This window comes from Typopeltis vanoorti, chromosome 5 (assembly GCF_054136105.1).
Source record: "Typopeltis vanoorti isolate ZY-2024b chromosome 5, IOZ_Tvanoo_1.0, whole genome shotgun sequence".
Taxonomy (NCBI): domain Eukaryota; kingdom Metazoa; phylum Arthropoda; class Arachnida; order Uropygi; family Thelyphonidae; genus Typopeltis; species Typopeltis vanoorti.
The window spans coordinates 144,127,606-144,146,345 of NC_143553.1; the positions used below are offsets into that span (position 1 = coordinate 144,127,606).

The window sequence follows — 18,740 nt, forward strand, 5'->3', positions numbered from 1 at the left end:
AGTGAGTGAGTTGTGTGTGTGTGTGTGCACGCGCACACACTCAAACATTCATTATGTTCAAAACAGGTTAAATTTAAGAGAGTTCTGTATATTATATATGATACATATGTATAACATATACAACTTTATCTATTTCAAAAGATACCGACAGAAATCATTTAATGAATGTATATGAGGATATCTGCCTAGTACAGGGGTTCCTAACTCTATGCCCGCGGGCACCATGGTACCCGTCGACCAATTTGTGTGTGACCACCGCAACCCGTTCAACCGTGTGCCGTATAGTTTGAAATAATCACGCAACAATTCGTGGCATGCTATATGACGCATGCGTTAATGACACATGACAAGTATTAAATGCATACAATGTAAAGTAGACATGCATTCGAAGTTGTTCATTCCAGTTTAAGAATGAACAACTGGAATATCATCATATTTTCCTAATTATGAAGCACTGGCCAATGAAATGCAATGCCAAAGATCACACTAACTTACATATACAGGGTGTTCGGGATAAATTTGACAGTTTCGTAAGGAAAAAGAAAATCTTCTTTGTATCTATTAAATTTAATGAATTGACAAAAAAACATTACAGGCAGAGTTAATTACAATACTATCAACAAGATTTACTCAAAATAACCACCATTAGCATCGATCACAGCTTCAATTCTGCTTCGGAACCTCGAACAAGCTGATGCTACAGTCTCCCTGGGAAGGGCCGCAAAAACTGTTTTAATTTTATCCATTAACTGGGCTTTTGTATTACTGGAAGTGCGATTGGTGTCTTTTTCAACTGCGCCCCATACAAAATAATCCATGGGGTTAAGGTCTGGGGAGTTTGGAGGCCAAACATTTGGACTGGTGAAGTCGTAGAAATTTTCAGACAACCATTTTTGACTTTTCCCAGAGGTGTGGCAAGGGGCCGAATCCTGCTGCCATACATACGGCCTACCATTGGCTACCCTTGTTATCCAGGGCTTGACTACAGTTAGCAACTCCACGAACAAAGCCCGAATTCCAATGCCAGGGTTCTTCAACACCTGTTCCTGCAGATTTGCGAGGAATTCTGCTGTACGAACGCAATCAGATCGTCTGCTAGGGATCTTTCTTCTTGCTACATCCTCGTAGTCACCATTGCAAGTCTCTAGTTCATGCCTGATTGTTTTTACTGTATTCAGGGAGCATTGGGCAGCAGTCGTAATATCCTTATTTTGATAGCGGGCACGAATCATCATGATACAAGTTATTCTCTTCCATGATTCAGGTGGGTTCCAGCTATCCATCCTTTCTGACATCTTGTATGTGAATGAAGAAGGGTCCAAACTTTTAAATGAAGAGAAGTGTGTGTTAATACATGTAACTTACGGAAAAATATAATTAATTATAAATATGTCAAATTTATCCCGAACACCCTGTATATATTTAAATGTTTATATAATGTAAACTTTTAAGTAATAAAACATTTGATTATAATGTAAACTTTGTATGTATTCATTTAACAAAAGAATTCAAAAAATTTGCTTGAAAAAATAGATGGTGCCCTAGGAAACAAAAATTTTGGGAACCCCTGGCCTAGTAGTTTATGTTTCTACTTTCTCTTTTAATGATGCCAAAAAAATACATTTTGAAAATGCACTGTTGACTTAGTAAGTAATACTATTTGCATAAATTAATGTGATTCTAAACTTGAGCTAATGAGAACTTCTAATTCTCTGCACAATCAAACTTCCAATACACAGATGACTTTCACATAGTATTTTATCAGAAATTCTGCAGAATATACATGTATTAGCTTTATCCAAAAAGAGATAATTATCTTTTGTCAGTCACTGCTATTTCATTAGAATAGCCAGGTCATCTGTTTTTATGTAGTGAAAATTATTGTTCAAGTATGTGAAACTGAAATTGCCCAAATAGGCTTACTTCACACATTCACTAACCTGAAGCATTGCTCAAAGTTTAGTGAATGTTGAAATCCTTTACAGTGTTATTAAAGAAAATCAGTATTTGCACAGAAGAGAGGAAGAGAATTTTGAAGAGGTTCAAATATTTTAAGAACAAGATCTCATTTTAAATCACAAGTGAAAATTTTCTGAAGATCAAACATTTCCTGTTTTAGAAAATCTTATTAAAGAAACTTTTTCGAGAAGACTTACATATATACAATATGGCAGTAGTAATTATAAAAAGTTCTTCATCTCTTCCAGCACTACAATATACAAACTGTACAGATATCAAAGTAAAGTTCATCTAAAAGTGCTTAGAGTCAAGTTGAATTTTTAGATTATTATGAAGATTCATATCTATGATAGTTTATTTCTAATTGCCACTTTCAAAAAGTTATATATAAAAAATCTTTTAAAAATTATCAAATATGAAATATTTATGTATGCATAAATCTCTAAGTATAGATAAATGCCAAGGCAGTGATAGACTGTAAATTTTAATAATTTCTTTAATATAAATAAACTGAAGAATGAACTAAACTATGCAATATATTCTGTAATTCTACAATTGTTAATCTGTTCACTGTCCTAATAATACCAAAGTTAACCATACAGTAATTCGAAAAGTTAAATGAATTTACAAATAATCTATCAAATTGGCACAGATACCATACAGTAAGTGAGTAATTATTGTAATGCCATATTATAATAACTTAATATGAAAATGCAAGTTTTATTATTAAAATAAGGGAAAATTGTCACAAAAAAAAAAGAGTGCCCTTAATATCTTCTTTCATGACAAAAATAGTCACGACAAGCTATCCTATGCTTTTTTTTTTGCCTCTTAAAAAAATTTTAATAGTAATTTTACTAATAACAAGTCTGGATGTGTAAATTTACAAGAGTATACACATGAAATATGTGTAGAATAAATATATACACCATCAAAATGCATTATTAAATACAGCTACAACTGCAGGTGTGAAATCTGCTTATGACAACAGTACTTTTCTCATGTTTGGTATCTCTGGATGAAACTGCTTTAGTTCCAATACTGATATTAATAAGCAACTGCATAGAATATAGCCATTGATGCTGCAGACAATCCTGCAGTGACGGGAAGAGTTAACACCCAAGCCAAAATAATATTAAAGAAAAGCCTGTAGTCAACACTTTTCTTGGAACGAGACCTTCCAATGAAAACGATGGAACCCACTTTGCAATGCGTAGTACTGATTGGAAGGCCTATTTTAGATGCAAGGAGGACTGTAGTTGCTGCACCAATTTCAATGGAAAAGCCACTAAAACACAGGAGAAAAATTACATGTAAACATATTTCATGATTTATGCAAGCATATTTAACAAGTAGTAATTATAATTTGGAGTCATGTATATATATATGTGTGTATGTGTGTATGTGTGTGTGTATATTATTATTATTATGTGACACCTCCAGGGAATCCAAAGACTCATCGAGGGAGGACACCTACTCTACATCTGTCTATCTCCACCAACTACAACTAACGGCACCTACACCAACACCATCTACCGCCCACTACTAGTATTTCCACAGACAATCACAAACATCCATGCTCACGGCGGGATTCGAACCAGAAGCATTTCAGTTGGAGAGCAGATATGCTAACCGCTCGGCCAACCAGGCCAGCAATGTATATATGATGTGTATATAGTATATATGCACATCATACATATAAATACCATACCAAGTTTGATATTAATTAAAAAAATCCATGAAAGAAAGACAAAGTACTACTTAAAAACTTCATAAGTAAGCAAGTAATCTGCTGCTTTGAAAGATTTTTGTATACAGTGTGTTAAAATATTTTCTTCTCTAACTGCAATATAGTCAGTAAGTACTGAGTTTAGGAACTGTATAAGCAACATTGGTTGGTGAAGAAGGAAGGGTAACCATGTGGAAAGGCTTATGTGTTCATCACACGTGTTGAATTGGATTTTAACAGTGTTGATGCAAATACAGCTTGATAAGAAAATAACTATTTATTAACTTAAAAGCTAATATTTTGCTGATATTATATCCAGCATCTTCAAAGCACACAAACAAAATTTGTTACAACAGCAAGACAACCACAATCCAGTGTAACAGTGGGACTAGTATAAGTAATTGCAGCATGCAACACAAGACTAAAGACCTAATTAGGCGCCATCTAAGTTTTTTAAAAAAAAAAAAACAGTAGTCCAAAGTTTTGAAGGAAAAAAAAAATTAATTTGGTCTTAGAATGACTGTCTCCCAAATCTTTGGTAGATATATACAGCCATGCATATTGAGGTTTGGAGTATGTTTTAAGGCTTCTGTTGATTCCAGGAACAGCTTCTCTGACATGTAGAAGCTTCTGTGCAGTACTTTTGTTTTTTTCCAACTGATCCTGTGTGCAGAGATATCCAAAGCATGGTCTGCCAGACTCGACTTGCCATAGCAAAAGTGCTGGATATATTTTTTGTGTTCACTGAGAACAATGTCCATTGTAAGCTCGATGACACGAACAGGGCACTTTATAGACTCCCGGATGTGATAAAGGAGTGAATCTGTCCTTACGTGAACGGATGAGAGTTGCCAATTTCACAAAAGGTTTAAATATGGTGCGTAGTTGGTGTTTGTTAAGCACCCTAGATATCTTTTCAGATGTAAGTTTAATGTATGGGATGGTGATAGTTTTGTTGTAGTCATCTGTGGTAGATAGTGAGGGGGGGGGGGGGATTTTGGGGGTAGCATTCAGTATTTTATCTATCTTATGGGAGTTATAGCCATTGGTCAGGAAGGTGCGATGCAGGTTAGAAAGTTCAGCAGTGAGAGCAACGTCATTGGAACAAATTGCTCTAGAGCTATGGGTTAGTGTTTTTAAGATATCATATTGTTCAGAAGGGTGATGGTGTGATTGAAGGCAGGCAGTCATTAGCTTCTAGTTCCATTGTAAAGTGGATTTTAAGGTGCTGGCTATTTAGATGCACTAAAAATGTATTCAATGTGTCTGGGCCATGTGGCCAAATAGCAAACACATCATCAACATAGCATAGCCAGAGACAAGGTTTGAGAGAGGCTGTGTTGATAGCTAACTTTTCCAAATGTTCTATGTCGAAGTTGGCTGGGGGGGGGGGGGATCCCCTTAGCCAACTACGTTAGTTGCATCCTAGATATCTTTTCAGATGTGCCTTTAATGTTTAGCCAAACCCCAACAAGTATGGCTGTATAAATCTACCAAAGATTTGGGAGACAGTCATCCTAAGACCAAATTATTATTTTTTTTTTTTTTTCAAAACTTTAAACTAGTATTTTTAAAAACTTCGGACTACTGTCTTTTTTTTTTTTTTTTTTTTTTTTTTTTTTTTTTTTTTTTTTTTTTAACTTAGATGGTGCCTAATTAGGACTTTAGTCTTGTGTTGCACACTGCAATTACTTATACTAGTCCCACTGTTACACCGGATTGTGGTTGTCTCGCTGTTGTAACAAACTTTGTGTAGATGCTGGATATAATACCAGCGAAATGTTAGTTTTTAAGTTAATAAATAGTTATTTTCTTATCAATCTGTGTTCGCATCAATACCGTTAAAATCCAATTCAACATGTGTGACAAACAAATAAGCCTTTCCACACGGTTAAATATTCTTCACAGAGATGATATCGTACGCAAGGCACGACAATACAGTAGTGCCTTGCGTACAATATCATCTCTGTAAAATTGGCATGGCAATTGAACAGGTTAGCCTTCTTAAAAAGGTGCTGAGATATCTATTTAATACCAAACTTAAGAAAAGTTTCACGCGGCCAAAGCCCAACGTATTTATAAATGAGCGAGTTTAGCTGGGAGTTTACAGTAACAGTGCTACTATACGCTACTTGCCGAGAACTTTCAAAAATAAATTCTTCCATTAGTGTTCTACATGATATACTATCTAACATTTTGAACCCAGAGCTATGGGATATCCTGGATAGCATCTTTGACTCTACGGCCAACAAAGAATCGCCAAAGGTAAAAACTGGCACCAAAAGAAATTTGAAATCCTCCAGCAATGCAATGCTATGCAGCGGCCACAATTACATCAAGATGGCATCATGGTGAACTTATCGGTAACCTTAATCAAAAAAGCCACGAGTGCGTTAAGTCGGGGACACAATTTTGCCATTACTCCTAAAGAAGTTCCAAAAGCCGAAATAATGGCTCCCGTTGAACGTGGGATATACGACCTGCCTCCAGCAATAGCCAATAATATTCGGTTAGATGTGCCCAATATCCTAATCCACTCTAAACCTCCCAAAAATAATATCCCACATAAAGAAATAATGACTCTAAAAGAGCTACGCAATAATAAAAACATTACCATAACCAAATCAGACAAAGGAAACGCAACTTTAGTGATGGATACAATAGAATATGAAAGTAAAATGCACGCACTTCTCCAAGACCAGTCCACATATCAAATCATAGATCGAGATCCCACCAACTCACAAAAGAATATGGTGTGCAAGTTATTAAACAAAATCACTTCCTGGCTAAAAGAAACAGTCAACAACAAACTCGAACCCTTTCACGTTAAAACAAACAGGATATTTGGAGCTCCAAAAATTCACAAACAAGGTACACCTTTACACCCTATTGTAGATAGTATAAACCAGTGGTGTTCAACCTTTTTTACTACGCGAGCTACTCTTCTATAAAAAGTTATTCGGCGATCTACTCTCTTATATAGATCATGTTCCCCCAACCTGATATCTGATTACGCACAAATAAACACTAAAAACTGAAAAAAAAAAATATACAACTAAAAACTTTATTTGTGTATTTAAAAATTTATTAATCACTTTTAATTATTTTAATACAACAAAAAAAAATATATTGGAATAAAATATTTATTTCTCTATTTTGGAAAAGCAAAGTTAGAAAAAACAACAGATTGATTACAAACTCACAAGTTACAGGAAATGCTGGTTGATTTAAAAAAAAAAAAAGTTCGTGTGAAATTTGGCATTGTTTGGACCTCACAATATTTTCATAGTCAAGTTGATATGAAGAAGTGGCCGATTAATCGCAGCCAATCATCCAAATGATCATTTGTAATTTGATTTCTCAATTGATTTTTTATGACGGTCATATTTGAAAAAGCAGATTCTGACAAGTATGTCGATCCAAAACAACAGGATTTTTCACGCAATATCAGTTAATATTGGGAATTTTTCATGTGCATACTTCCAAATGACTTCACTGTTTATTGATTTTAAATGTAAACTATTCTGAATGTTTATTATCTCAAGTTCTACTTCAGCTTGGTTTATATCAAACAGCCCACTAATTTTATTTGAAACTTCTGTGATGTTCAAGTTTTCTTGAAATGGATTATTGATAAAAGATATAATCATTTCAGTTTTATTAAAATCTTTAAATCTTGAAATTATTTCTTTCTCAACTAATTCTATTTCACGAATAAATTCTTTTAAATCATAGTGAAGCGTTTCTTGATTTTGTTCAAAAAATGTTAATAAATATGGGAGATGTTTAAATTCACGATCATTTATATTTTTCTTTAATAAAAGTAAGTATTGTAGGAAAGTTTTTATTGAACTTAACATGTCAATTAAATTTTTATCTCTAAATTTAAATTGCTTAATTTCGTACAGAAATCTACTAAAAATCATAAGTGTAATAACCATCCTTTATCACTCAATTGTGGATAAATATCTCCTTCTTCATCAAGAAAATTTTTTATATCATTAATTAATACAAGAAATCTTTCTAAAAATTGACTTCTGCTGAGCCAGCGAACATTACTGTACAACAGAAATTCCCTATCATCATCTGCCTGTAATTTAAATAACCGCCGTTGCAGGGCTTTTCCTCGAACAGAATTTACAATTTTAAACGTAATATCTAAAACATCTTTTGTGTTTAATTTTTTACTACATAGTACTTGCTGGTGAATAATACAGTGGTATGTTAAAAGATCTGGATGTTTGTCATCATTTTTACATAATGAAATGAAGCCTGATTTATTACCTATCATTGCAGGAGTACCATCAATAGTAATAGACACAAGTTTAAAAAGCCGAAGTTTGTGTTGTTTCACAAATTCATCAAATGCTGAAAAAATGTCTTCTCCCCTAGTCCTTCCCAATAATGGTATAATTTTCAAAAATTCTTCTTTACTTGAATAATCTTGAAATACCATGCGAATAAATACCATTAAGTGAGCAATATCAGTGAAGTCGTTTGATTCATCAAATTGTAATGAAAATACAACACACTGGTGAATGTCTGACATTAACCTGGCCTGGAAACTTTTCTCTAGCAATTGGAACTCTTCCTTTCGGCAATTTGAAACCTTGTCTGCGGCCTAGAAGTAGTCTCTCTTTAGCAACGTCTTGAACCAAGAAGCTCCTTTCTGGAAGCAGGAAACTCTTCTCTCAAGCAACGTGGATCCGACAGTCTCTCTGACAGAGACTCTGTACTGGGCGGCCTCCTCTCTGACAGTAATTCTGGAACTGGGACCCCTTCTGCTTGCTTCAGTCCTTTTTTATTAGGCCTCCTCTGAGACCTCGCATGAAGTTTGGCAATCCCCAAAGAATCGGTACGAGTCTTTCATCTTAAGCTTCAAGTTCGGCATGCCTTTTGTGGTCCTCCGCTTTCTTTTGATTGTAAGTTACTGGCCATCGGAAAGTTGTTTGAACTCTTTCTGACTGACTTTGGAGATGTTTACACTTAGAGCCTGCAAGCCTTTCTCATACATACAAGTTTCAATAACAATCTTTCTAATGCTGCCATGTACAGCTTCGGCAGCAAAAACATTGCCTTTGTTTTTAACACTCTAACATGTTCTTATTAAAGCAGTATATACAGTTAGCTTCAAAAGAGTTGTTTACAAAAACATCTAATACAAACTATACCGAGACAAACAAAGTTTACTTTTTTACAATATTCACATGGGACTTAACCTAAGTAAACAATCGATGTAATGTGCTATGGAATATTTAATATTTAAGCTACAATCTAGTTTTACACTTTGCTTATAATCATATTCACTCGGCTCGCTGTTTGACTTCCACTGATCCAAATTAATTCATTTACCCGGACTTATAAGAAAATGACTGATTTGACAATTTTAATGAAAAATAAATAAACAATAGCAACACACTTAAAGCGAATTAAAAATAATACAAAATAATGATAAATAAAATATTATGTTTTCAGTTTTAATTAAATTTGTAGGTAAGGAGGAATACACAAGAGATCAACCAAAAATCGCTCCGCGATCGACAGGTTAAACACCCCTGGTATAAACAGTCCTACATGGAAGGAGAAAATATACAAACAATTAGATGGGACAGCTATGGGATCACCCCCCTTAGCCAACTTCTACATAAAACATCTGCAAAAGTTAGCTATCAACACAGCCTCTCTCAAACCTAGTCTCTGGCTACGCTATGTTGATGATGTGTTTGCTATTTGGCCACATGGCCCAGACACATTGAATACATTTTTAGTGCATCTAAATAGCCAGCACCCTAAAATCCACTTTACAATGGAACTAGACGCCAATGACTGCCTGCCTTTCTTGGACACACGTCTTCCAGAAAGTTTCTTATTCCTTATCATTCTCGTTTATAGAAAACCCACACATATAAGGAGATATTTACACAAACAACCACACCATCACCCTTCTCAACAATATGGTATCTTAAAAACACTAACCCATAGAGGAAGAGCAATTTATTCCAATGACGTTGCTCTCACTGCTGAACTTTCTCACCTGCATGACCTTCGTGACCAATTGACATAACCCCCATAAGATAGATAAAATACTAAATGCTACCCAAAAATCCCCCTCCCCCACTATGTACCACAGAAGACAACAACAGAAGACTCCATACATTAAAGGCACATCTGAAAAGATATCTAGGGTGCTTAACAAACACCAACTACACACCATATTTAAGCATTTTGTGAAATTGACAACTCTCATCCGTTCACGTAAGGACAGATTCAATCCTTTATCACATCCAGGAGTCTATGAAGTTCATGTCATCGAGCTTTCTATGGACAGACAGGAAGAACTATGGACATCCACCTCAGTGAACACAAAAAATATATCCGGCACTTTTGCTATGGCAAGTTGGGTCTGGCAGACCATGCTTTGGATGCCCCTGCACACAGGATCAATTGGAAAAAAACAAAAGTACTGTACAGAAGCTTCTACAAGTCGGAGAGGTTGTTCCTGGAATCAACAGAAGCCTTAAAACATACTTCAAATCTCAACAAGTATGGCTGTATAAAATCTACCAAAGATTTGGGAGACAGTCATCATAAGGCCAAATTATTATTATTTTTTTTCAAAACTTCGGACTATTGTTTTTTTTTTTTTTTTTATAACTTAGATGGTGCCTAATTAGGCTTTAGTCTTGTGTTGCACGCTGCAATTACTTATACTAGTGCCACTGTAACACCAGATTGTGGTTGTCTTGCTGTTATAACAAACTTTGTTTGTGTGCTCTGAAGATGCTGGATATAATACCAGCAAAATATTAGCTTTTAAGTTAATAAATAGTTATTTTCTTATCAATCTGTGTTCGCATCAATACCATTAAAATCAAATTCAACAAGGGAAGGGTAATTTTAATTATGGTAATATAGATTGAAACAAAGAGAGAGAATTTGGGAATAAGAAAATTAATGAGTTCTTGAGAGACAACTACCTTAGGCAGTATGTAAAGGAGGACACAGAAAGGATCGAGAGTTTTAGATATGATTATTTCATCAGAGGATGCAAATATGGGTCGGAATGTAATTTTGCACTTCCCTCAAGGTGAGAGTGACCACCTGAGTAATGGCTAACCATATTAATACATGAGGAGTTGAGTGGGAAGGAAATAAATGCTGTTTGGGAACTGACAAATATTTAAGAGCATTAATGTGTGGTTTAATGTGTGGTTTAATGCTCTTTAAGAGCATTAAAGAGCATTAATGTGAGGGGTGCTTAAGGGTCAAAGCTGTATAACTGAGAGGAGACCTCCACATAGCCTTTACAGGAATGCGGAGAACCGACCAGGGCTTCTGACCTAATGTCCAATCCTCACCTTCTCGTGGTGCACCCTGTTGGGTATCTACTTTGATACTGAACGAACGAGGATGGGCTGGCAATTTGGGATTTAGCCGACCAAATTGTATTCTTATTGGTTAAACCAAAATAAAAAATGATGGTACAACATGACAAAATTTCATGCCGGCTGGGGCGTCGCCCGGTTAAACAAGGCCCCCGTTGTTTTCGCCAGGGAAACAGGGCGAACAGCGAAAAGTCAGCTACTGGAACAAATCTGAAAACAAACCCCAACTCAACATCACCAGAGTTAAAGATCGGTACTATCAACGTAAGAAGCCTGAATGGCAAAGAAATGGAGCTAGCTGAGGAATTAGATAAGTACCAGATCGACATAATAGGGGTGACTGAAACAAAAAAGATCAAAACTGGTGAGATCTTTCTGAGCAATAAATACAAAATGTTATAGTCAGGCAATGACAACCAAGGAAAAGAAGGAGTAGCCATAGTATTCAACACAAAATACGAGGCTAATCTTCTTGAATGGCAGTCAGTCTCAAGTAGAGTAATGTGGGCAAATATGAGAATGGGGAACTCGACAATGAGACTTATTTGTGCCTATGGTCCCACAGAAGGTTCTACTAAGGTAGAAGTGGAGGAATTTTTTGAGGCTTTAGAAAAAGCAACTGACACAATGAAAAATGAAAAGTTGGTCCTTGTTGGGGATCTAAATAGTAGAGTAGGAAATGATTGTGAGACATACAAAAATGTTTTGGGAAAATTTGGAGAAAAGAGCAAAGCTAATAATAATGGCAAATATCTGTTGGATTTCTGCTCAGGACATGGACTGGTTATTACTAACACCATGTTCCAACATAAAAATGTGCACAAATTCACATGGAGAGAAGAGGCTAGGAATAAGAAAAGTCTCATTGACTATGTTATTGTTGATAGTGATGTTTTCTCCCTGGTGCAGGACACCAGAGTGTACAGAGGATTTGAAATTGGAAGTGATCACTATTTAGTCTTGAGCAGGATTAAATTGAATTTCATATTGAAAAGAATAACATGTAAGAAAGTTTTAAAGCGAATAAAAGTTGAGCAGCTCTCAGATGTGAACTGTAGACTAAAATACAGAAATATTATTGAAAAGAAAATGAAAGAGTTTGAGAACAGGAATCAAACCTTGGAGATTCAGTGGCAAACTCTGAAGGAAACATTGATTGATTCTGCCAGAGAGGCTTGTGGTGAGGTTGTGTGCAAGGATAAAAAAATTAGAACTCCCTGGTGGACACAGGAAGTTAAAGAGGTAGTGAAGGAAAAGAAGAAAGCATATCAAAAGTTCCTGGCAAATAAGTCAGCTTTTACTCTTACAGAATACAGAGACAAATGTAAGAAAGCTAAACAGTGTGTAAAACTAGCTAAACAAAAGTCATGGGAGGACTTTGGCAAGAATATAGAAAATAAATATCAAGAAGGTGGCAAAATATTCTGGAGGTTGTTGAAGAAGCTTAGGAATGGAGGAAAGAGTGCTGTAAAAGGAATTAGAGATGATAAAGGTGAAATGAAAACAGGAGAAAAAGATATCCTTGAAGTATGGAGTAATTACTTTGAAAAACTGCTAAATGAAACAAGCAGTGATGGCAGCACAGTGATAAAAAACACTGACCAGGCATGCAGTCAGGAATACATATCCATACTTGAAGTAGAAAAAGCCATCAAAGGCTTGAAATGTGGAAAGGCAGCAGGAGTAGATGATATTCGACCAGAAATGCTGAAGTATGGTGGTATAAGAGTCTTACAGTGGCTGCACTGCATAGTTCAGAAAGCCTGGACAGAGGGACGAATTCCTGATGATTGGAGTAGAGCTCTCATAGTACCTATATATAAAAAGGGAAATAAAACTGAATGTGAGAATTACAGAGGTATTTCCCTACTGAGTATTCCTGGCAAGATCTATGCAAGTATACTTGAGTAACGGTTGAGAAGAATTGTGGAAGAAAAGCTTGGTGAAGAACAAGCTGGATTCAGGCCAAATAGAGGCTGTCAGGATCAGATCTTCACTTTACGACAAATAGTCGAGAAAGCATGGGAATATAACAAAGATCTGTATTTAAGTTTTGTTGATTTGGAAAAGGCATATGACAAGGTGCCAAGAGAGAAGCTATTCAATACGCTGCAGTTATATGGTGTCAATGGGGCATTATATCAAGCAATACTTAGTCTTTATTTGAGTTGTGAGTCAGCAGTTAGAATTGAAGGAAGTACAGGAAGATGGTTTAATGTTAAATCTGGTGTGAGACAAGGATGCACATTATCCCCTCTGTTATTCATTATCTATATGGATCACATTATGAAGGAATGTGGTGTTAAACCTGATATCAAAATTGGAGATGTTAATGTCAGCTCTTTGCTTTATGCGGATGATGTTATACTTCTAAATAAATCCGCTACAAGTCTGCAAGATTCTCTCACTAAATTGAATAGCTGTTGTAATAGATATGGTATGAAGGTCAGCAATAAAAAGACAAAGACAATGAAAATAGGCAGAATCATTGAAAATGTCAACTGTGTTGTGAATGGAGAACCTGTGGAACAAGTAAAACATTTCAGCTACTTAGGCACAATTTTTACTGAAGATGGTAAACTAAATATAGAAATAGACAACAGAATCAGCAAAGCTGGTATGGTGGGAAGTCAATTGAATAAATTCATATGGAATAAGAAAGAAATTAGTCGGAACACTAAATTAGCTGTATACAAGACTGTGTTCAAACCAATTTTAACTTATGGATCTGAGAGCTGGGTCAGAAGTAAAACACTAGACCAAAGACTAGAGACCGCAGATATGAGAGTCCTGAGAAAGATTAGAGGCGTGAACAGATGGCATCAATGGCAATATCATATTAAAAATGAGGATATTAGGAAAGAACTTGACATTGTCAGCATCCAGGAATGCGTTAGCAGAGCTAATCTCAGATGGTATGGTCACTTAAATAGAATGGGAGAGGAAAGATTAGCAAAACAAGTGTTCTCTGCCAGGTTGGCAGCAAAACGACCCAGAGGAAGACCAAGATATAGGTGGATTGATACGGTACAAAGTGCCTTAGACGATAGAAATATAAGATCTGATAATGTTGGAGTCTTGACAAGTAACAGACTGATTTGGAGGAAAATTGTAGATAGGAAGTTAGTAATGATGTAATTTTTTCATGTAGTACTGTCATATCCTGTACACCCCTTGAGGGTACATGGCAGGAATTTGATGATGATGATGAATTTGTGAATTAGGTCAGAAGGATGAATAAGATAGATGTCAAGTGGATGAAGAAGGAAATTAAGCATGAAATCTGGAAGAAGACGACACTCTGGAGGCAGCATAAGATGAATAATGATAATAATCAGTTGCATGAAGAGTATAAAGAGCAGACCAGGATAATGATTTATTTGGTATGAATAGCAAAGCTGCATTACAAGCAGAAATTAGCAAATCAGGCCAAGAAAAACCTGGGAAGTTTTTTTGATGTGTGGCAAGCAGAAAGAAAAATGATTATGGTAAAATGTTAATGGATGAAACTTGGAGATTGGTAACTGCTGCAGAGGTCATAGTCAAGGTATTCACAGTGAGGAGTTCAGAGGCAGAGTTGCTACTGAAATCACGGATAGATCTGATGCTGTTATCATATCCCATACTATCAAACATCTGATCTCATCCATTGCATGCTGTTTCAGGTAATTATCTCTAGTATAAATTCCATTTCCATCATGCACCTATGTCCAATCTATATTCCTATAGCTGAAACTCCCACATAATAATTGCTCAGCCTGCACTCATTGTACTAATCTGCCAATGCATTGTATCCATATCTTCTTCTGGACCCTCAAGCCTATAACAGCAACTAATAATGCATTTTGTCCTACTGGCCTCTATCTCACACCAGACAGCCTCAAATCTAAAATCCTCCTTAACTTCTATTTTTGCTGGCTGAAGTTATTATCATGGGTAATATCATTATCAAGCAATATCATTATATAGTAAAATATTCAAATTTGAGTTCTTTCCATTTCATATGGTCTGTGTGTGTGTGTGTGTGTGTGTGTGTGTGTGTGTGTGTGTGTGTGTGTGTGTGTGTGTGTGTGTGTGTGTGTGTTATATTTTAAAAAAATAATGAAAAAAGATATAGTAAAACTGTGAGATGATGATTCACATGCAACAAACTAAATCAGCAAATTAATTTATCTAATGGTTCAACTCAGTCAGGATCGCAGGAATATTTTTAAAAAGGATTTTCATGATGTCCATTAGGCAGAAGTAGCTTATAAAACTGAAAAAAAAATGTTAAAAAATAATGAAAATCAGAGATATGTGTTCTGCATGAAAAAATGCTTTACTTCTTACAAAAAAAAAAAAAAAAAAAGAATCACCAAGATTTTCTAAAATATAAGAATCTCTGTAGTTCAGTAAGTATCAATAATTCCCTTTGGTTGGAAATATCTAGGTTTAAATCCTGTTTAAAACATGAAGAGCCTTTATAAGGGCTTTTCAAGTGAAGATAAGTTAACATAAAGAGACAGCAGGGATATTCCTTCTGGAAACTTGGATTTTTTCACCCCACAAAGGAAGCCAACTAGCCAGAAGAACACATGTAATTTATCACAGAAGACAATGCAGATAGGATTAACTGCCCTATCACAAGCAATAATCAGATTTTTATGATGCCAAGTCACTTACTTGGCTGTGACATGCTACTCGACCTAATGCACAAAAAAAGATGGGATGAAAGGCATTTCCTAAAATAATTTGAAAACATTCTAAATCATAACTCACCTAGGTGGAGTGATTTTTGTCAGATCTTCACCTAAAGTTTTAATAACTCTTCTTCCCCATACCCAGAGTCCAACACTAATTCCCACACCTCCGTACAACAGAAGAAGAACGGGAGTTTCAGATTCTTGATGAACTACACCGTCTGAATAGATCATCCAAAGTGCAATTACAGGTCCAATTGCATTGCTAAAAAAAAAAAAGTGATATCTTTTAGTCTTTAGTGGTACTGGAATAGTCTAAAATATTTATATGTATGCATTAATAAAATACACAAGCATTAATTTCAAGATATATTTGGTTAAACAAATTTTGAAATAGTTATGAATAGTTAAGAAAAAAGAGCTACCATCAGCATTTCAGTTATAATAATTTGACTAACATAAGAAGAAATATATTAAAAATCAATTTTGATCTTAATTAATGGAGAGGTCAAGAGTAGTACCCATTATTGCCAATAATAACTTGAACCTCATTCACACTGATATATATTCTGTGTTAAACAGAAGGGCCAACTTTATATTTTAACGTGCAATTCCCAATAACATATAAGGGTTGAAAAGTTGTGATAATCACTATGAAGGAATTGAGATAGAATCATGTAACTTGCACATTATTCTACATATTCTCCATGAAGTGTTATACGCTTATTACAATGACGTTGCATCATCTGCAATACTTTGAGAAAAAAGTCTTTCCCTTTTTTGCACAAACCAGTTCTCAGCTGCAAATATGACTTCATCTGTAGTAAATTTTGTTCGTTTCAAGTGTTTCTTTAAATCTGGGAATAGGGAATAGTCAGATGGGGATAAGCCTGGCAAATAGGGTGGGTGAGGTACACATTGAAAGCCCATGTTGTGTATTGTCTGTTAGGTTTCGTGAGCAGGTGCATTGTCCTACAAAAACAACATACCTCTGTTCAATTTCCCGTGGGATTTTTCCTTCAGTACCTCCTTCAATTCCTTCAGAGCTGTTGAATAAACTGCTGCTGTAATAGTTTCACCTTTTTTGAGGTACTTGGTAAGGATCACACCATCCATATCTCAAAAAACAATGTCAAGAACCTTCCCTTCTGACTTTTGGGTTCAGAACTTCTTTGGCAATGGAGAACATTTGTGTCTCCACTCCATTCACTGTTTTTTAGTCTCTGGGTCATAGTGATGAAGCCATGTTTCATCATCAGTCAAAATACAAGCCAAAAAATTTGCACCTGATTTCTCAAAATGACCTCAAATCCCTTGAAATGATAGCACACATTCTCTCTTTTGGTTAGCATTCCAACATTTGGGAACCCACTTTGCTGAGAGCTTCTACATGTCCAGATGCTGATGGATAATGACCAACTCATTCTCTGAATATCCCCAGGGTCTTTGCAATGTTTTCGGCTGGTATTCATCTTATCAAGGATCATGGCCTGCACTATATCGATGTTTTCAGGTGTGATTGCTGTGGAAAGTCTTCCTGACCTTGGAGCATCTGTTGTCTCAGGATGCCCAGTTTTAAACTTAGAACCTGGCAACTGTTGGATATGCTGGGGCACAGTCCCCTAAAGTCGCACACAAAGTTCGGTGAATCTCAGTTGCAGACTTTTCTTGCAGCACAAAAAACTTAATGACGGCCTACACCTCTGTATCTTCGAATTTCTTCAAAACCTCTGACATGTCTTCTTATACATCCTAAAAGAAAAGAACAAATTATTACAATTTGATGAAACATGGGGGTTAAAGGGTTTTAAGATATGTTCTTTTTTGTGGTTATATCAGGTGCTTTAATATCATTTTTGTTCTAGGTGTTTATCAGAACTTTTCATCCCCCCCCCCATAAGCTTAGCTATTCAATTTAAGATTAGTATTATTTCAGACCTTCACAGAATCTTAAAGCTCATGGGATGTTCACTTCAGCAATCAAGCTTTGAATATTTCAACATTAAAATTCAGTGGTTTCACCATCTTCTCTTGAATCATATTTCACTTCCCCAAAATTTCCTCTTGCTCATCACATCCTCATGCAACTTCCAGGGATGATTTCTCAATTACTCATCACTTGTCATCCTGATATATATCTCTTGCATTAATTTGGTAGGCTCTCACCAACTTATAATTCTTAACAATACTATTTAAGGAAATTACATCCGCACACTATATATTAATTAGAATAACTTTTAATTAATATTTCCATTATTTCAGCAAAGCCAAACTGCCACCTTCAGGGAATACTGAACAGTGGCATGGAAGTGAGGATGCCAGTACAAATGTTGTGAAATGTAAGGTTTCAAAATTTGGGAAACAAAATAGGATGTATTGTTGGAGGAAATAAGAGATCTTGGATGATTGAATAAGGATCTAAAATTTACAGGATGCATTGCCAAAATTGTGAGGACAACAATGAATTCTGGCAATGATATGGAGGACACTGACTTGCAAAGTAAAGAGATTCTGGGGGCCACTGTATAAGGCCTTGATTAGGCCACATATAGACTACTGTGTACAGATTTGGTCACCTGGTTTTAAAAAGGGTTTTCCAGAGGCAATTGACTAAAGTAGTTTCTAATCTCTAGAATGTTGAATATGAAGAAAGGTTGAGAAGATGCAATTTATAGAGGCTAGTGGATAGGAGGAAAAGGGGTAATATGATAGAGATGTACAATTTGGTAAGGGATTGTTATTAAATTACTGTTGAAGAGGTTTTTCATAAAATGGTGGGAGATCAGGGAACAAAAAGAAGTTATCCCTGGAGCTGTATAAAGAGGATTTGAGCAAGGGGATGAAAAGCAAGTTTTTTTGCATGGAAAGTTGTGAAGAGTTGTGAAGGGCTAGAGCATGTAGCTTGGTTCTTTATACTCGTGTATTCTTCTGATGATGCTTCGATACAGGGTTCGAAACGTCAAGTGTTATTTTAATTAATAATTA

General features: G+C 35.6%; 1 protein-coding gene across 5 annotated transcripts in view; it reads right to left on the bottom strand.

Annotated features, from left to right (window-relative positions):
• The window catches only part of LOC150106899 (sodium-dependent phosphate transporter 1-B-like), a 248,028-nt gene that overhangs the window by 11,448 nt on the left and 217,840 nt on the right, over window positions 1-18,740 (bottom strand). For 4 of the 5 annotated variants that reach the window (XM_090392805.1, XM_090392803.1, XM_090392807.1 and 1 more), the window contains 2 exons: window positions 15,835-16,020; window positions 2,928-3,247 (listed from right to left, as the gene is read on the bottom strand). In XM_090392805.1, the coding sequence (XP_090248931.1) occupies window positions 3,007-3,247; window positions 15,835-16,020 (427 nt within the window). In that variant the 3' untranslated portion in view covers window positions 2,928-3,006. Of the gene's footprint in view, window positions 1-2,927; window positions 3,248-15,834; window positions 16,021-18,740 lie in introns of those variants that run through there. The other variant, XM_090392808.1, reaches the window with a different exon arrangement.